Source organism: Olea europaea, unplaced genomic scaffold (genome assembly GCF_002742605.1).
Source record: "Olea europaea var. sylvestris unplaced genomic scaffold, O_europaea_v1 scaffold806, whole genome shotgun sequence".
In the NCBI taxonomy this organism is placed as follows: domain Eukaryota; kingdom Viridiplantae; phylum Streptophyta; class Magnoliopsida; order Lamiales; family Oleaceae; genus Olea; species Olea europaea.
The window spans coordinates 198,913-202,601 of NW_019266496.1; the positions used below are offsets into that span (position 1 = coordinate 198,913).

Sequence of the window (3,689 nt, forward strand, 5' to 3'; positions counted from 1 at the left end):
CGCGCCCTTTTCTACTTATTTGCACATTTGATGGTCAATGTATGATTGATCGCTTCGCCCTACGAGGAGTATTTTCTCCGATTCCCAAACTTAAGCGATCTTCTTAGAATATTAGTATTTGCCCACCCTGAATACTTCTAATTTCGACTTTGGTACGCTCACTTCAATATATTAGCTCAAATTTATGGTGGATGACTAAAGAGTGGAGATCACACGATAGTCGAAAACTTAGGATTCTCTAACATTATATTTCTCCATTCCAAACAAAATACTTTGATGCTCTTTTGCATTACTTATTAGTTTAATTTGCTACCAATAAACGGTCTATTAGTGTCCCCTTAACTCACTTAATAGTCCGACAAACAACCAAACTACTTCATATACAACTTGATTAGCCATAATATAGAAGAACGAAGGACAAAAATATGCACATTAATTTAATTCACTATGCACCTACCTAGCATATTCCAGTGACTCTCTGGATCTGATCATGATAAACATGAGCATATAAAACTAATAAGGGTAAATTTGAGTTTGTCCACAAGTCGAATCAAAATTAGTCAGTTCTATCTCTGAATTAATAGAGCAATGACAGAATATAATGTAATTAGTAGTAGACTCACGTTGACATGCTAAATGCCATCAACTCAAGTCCAATCACCCTTTAAAACTGTGAATTTTTCTATTTTGAGGTCCCTTTTGGTATCCATTTTGTCAAAATATATTTTCTTTATATTCTTTTCAACCACACATTTTTTATTAAAATAATATTACATGTAAATCAAAAAAAAAATTCTTATTTTCCAACCACACATTTTCCATCAATTTACTATTCAAAAATGCATTTTTATATAAAAATGGCTCTCAAACACCCCCTGAATCTCTCTCCTGTCATTATAAAATGAGAATAAATAAAAGGCTCGCAGAATTAACATGAAGAGCTAGGATGGCAATATTGGGAATGAACTCTAGGTAAATTTCAAATTGGTTAAATATGAGAACAACATTTATCATAAAGTTTGAGCTACCCAAAAAGTTAACATTCTAAAATAAAGATTGGAGAATTTTTTTTTTCCTACTACTAGGCATGTTTTAACGAATGTAAAACATGGTTCAGTACATACTTATATAGGAGGGTGGTTCAGTGTGACCTTTAGCTAAAGGTTTTTTTTTGAAAAAAAAAAAAAATTTATCTTGTCCCAAGATGAAAAGTACAACGTAAGAGCTAAAGACACTCCACTTCATTTGCCTAATCACATTTTTCGTCATTATACATCGAACTTAAGAGTTAATATGATATCATACTACAATAAATTCAAATAATCAACTCAAACCATCTAAAGTTTACTAGCAAATTTTAAAATTAATATTCTTAAACAAGCCAATATCTATCCCAAAAATGCTAGAATAATAATGGTTGAACAGGTTCAAAGATAGACAAAAGTTGGATAGACTGACTTGACAGTACATGATTGGATGTTTGTTTTTTCAAATTGTCAAATCTTGTATTGACACGTGTTCTCCCGATTTTTTAATCTGTCTTTGATCCTGTTTGTGTAGCATAATTGAAAATGCTAAAGGTAAATTAATATCACCGTATATATCAATTATCATGTGATGACAACCATGAGCGGTCAAATGTTTTTTCCTCCAACATCCTTCGATGAACTAAAAACCTAACACTGGTATATAACTATTATTGCAAGCATCTTTTTATTAAAATAACCTTAATTAGAAACATCCATGCTTCTACGTGTTGTTTGTCATTTTCTCCAAATCCATTGTTAATTTCTCTCCACCAATGTTCCCGCTTTATATATATATATCTTTGCTCTTTCACTAAATTTCCACCTCCACCCACAATTTCTTCCAAGAAAACCAAACCAATTCCCTTCTAATAACCTATTTTCAAGAAACAACTTTAGTATTTCTTGTATTGTATTGATACATCATACGAGCACATTTTAGAAACCGAAACTCTTTGGACCGGTTAGAATCCATGGCTTCGCCATCACTTGATTCACAGTTGAATGCTGATAAAAGATTTCGGAGTTCTTTTTCATTCAAAAATAGGCCAAGAATGCTCAAAGATTTTCTCAAAGATGATTCATTTTCTTGTTCATCAAATGATTTTCGGTCAGTTCCAAGAAAAAACCTATGCAAATCAAATGTAACAAACAAACGCTCGCCAATACTTCTCAGAAGTGGATCAAAAGCTGCAGCAACCACATTTTATGCACTCAACAAAGTCATTAAGGCTGTTAAATTCTTCCCATATGCCTCTGTCAAATCTCCACTAGTTTTACCGAGAAGCATTTCCCGTAAACTCTCCAGGAGGACCAAAACCAGAAATGAAAATTTCTCAGAAGTCTCCGTTAAAGTTAAAGACATTTTACGGTGGAGATCGTTTAGAGACTTGGAGGAGGAGAAAGCTACATCGTTGAATTTTTCTTCATCATCCCCTATTCGGACCGCCACCACCACCACAGGGTCTACTAGTACTACCACCTCATGCAGCAAGAGATCTAGCTGGTGTGATAGTGATTTTACTGCGGCCGATTCACCATTGTGGGGTGGTGAAAATGATAAATCTTGGGGTGAAAAGGGGAGTAAAACAAGAAGGAAACTAGAGGTAATTCTAAACTTTAAAATTATCATATTTTATATGCATTTTTTGAAATTTTTATTTTTATTTTCGTTGTCTTCTGTTAGACTATCAGAATATAAATTAAGGTTGTGGGTCAATGGTGAATTGTCTACATATAAAACAAAAGGGCCAGTTGTTGAATAATACAAATTAGATTTCTTATCTCCAGGAGTTTTTGTTACTAATAATTATTCATATGTTTATGACATAAAGGGGGAATTGACATACGAAGAAGCTGAGCAGCTTACCCCAGTTTCGGTTCTTGATTCTCCATTTTGTGAAGACGAAGAATCCATATTTCCTTTTCATCTTAACTCTGCCCAGAGAAAATGCATGTTCATGCAAAGACTTCAACAATTCGAGACCCTCACGGAATTGGAAAACCTAGAAGAGAGCCAAGTGGATAATCTGCCGTCTGATTTCTTTAAGAATTATTGTCAAAATTTTGAGAATACTGCAAAATCTTGGATCAATGGAGAATATGAAAATTGCGAAGCGCTGGACATGAAGGAGGCCTGTGTTAAAGATATGGAGAGGGGACTGGACTGGAAAGAGTTTAAAGATGAACAAGAAGAAATGGCAATGCAACTTTTAAGCGATTTGTTCGACGAACTTTTGGATGATTTTGTTGCCAGCAAAATCTAAAAAGTAATTTTTAAAACTATATTTAGAAAGTAGCTTATCCATTATTATAAGCACTTGTAAGCTATTGCAATTTACACAATATATATATATATATACACACATATGTGATCGTGGGTGTTCGGGCCAACTTACGGCACCTTGACTAATTCTACGGAACCTAAAGTTTACAGCCGGGTACTTATCTCAATAGTTCTGAGGGGACTCGAATTGATGATCATTGAGAAGCAAACCCAAGATTTGATCACTGAGCTACCTCTCAGAATTGCAATGTACGGATGATATGAATGTACATAATCTAAATATTTATAAAATTTCATTGAATATGGCGCAATAATAATTTTCTTCCATGATCATAAATACCGATAATGTTTATGCAATATTCTATAATTATATTATA

At 33.5% G+C, this 3,689-nt stretch overlaps 1 protein-coding gene across 1 annotated transcript; it reads left to right on the top strand.

The window, feature by feature from the left end:
• The first annotated feature begins 1,868 nt into the window (after positions 1 to 1,868).
• On the top strand, positions 1,869 to 3,321 carry LOC111391559. The gene is made up of 2 exons (XM_023016799.1): positions 1,869 to 2,632; positions 2,861 to 3,321. The coding sequence occupies exons 1-2, from the start codon at positions 2,000 to 2,002 to the stop codon at positions 3,290 to 3,292; spliced, it is 1,065 nt and encodes a 354-aa protein (XP_022872567.1). The 5' UTR covers positions 1,869 to 1,999; the 3' UTR covers positions 3,293 to 3,321.
• The last annotated feature ends 368 nt before the right edge of the window (positions 3,322 to 3,689 follow it).

Excerpts from the sequence above, each read along its gene's own strand:
- LOC111391559 (XM_023016799.1), top strand. The coding sequence starts at position 2,000 with ATGGCTTCGCCATCACTTGATTCACAGTTGAATGCTGATAAAAGATTT. Across the intron at positions 2,633-2,860 it reads AAACAAGAAGGAAACTAGAG|GGGGAATTGACATACGAAGA; the intron begins GTAATTCTAAAC and ends TATGACATAAAG.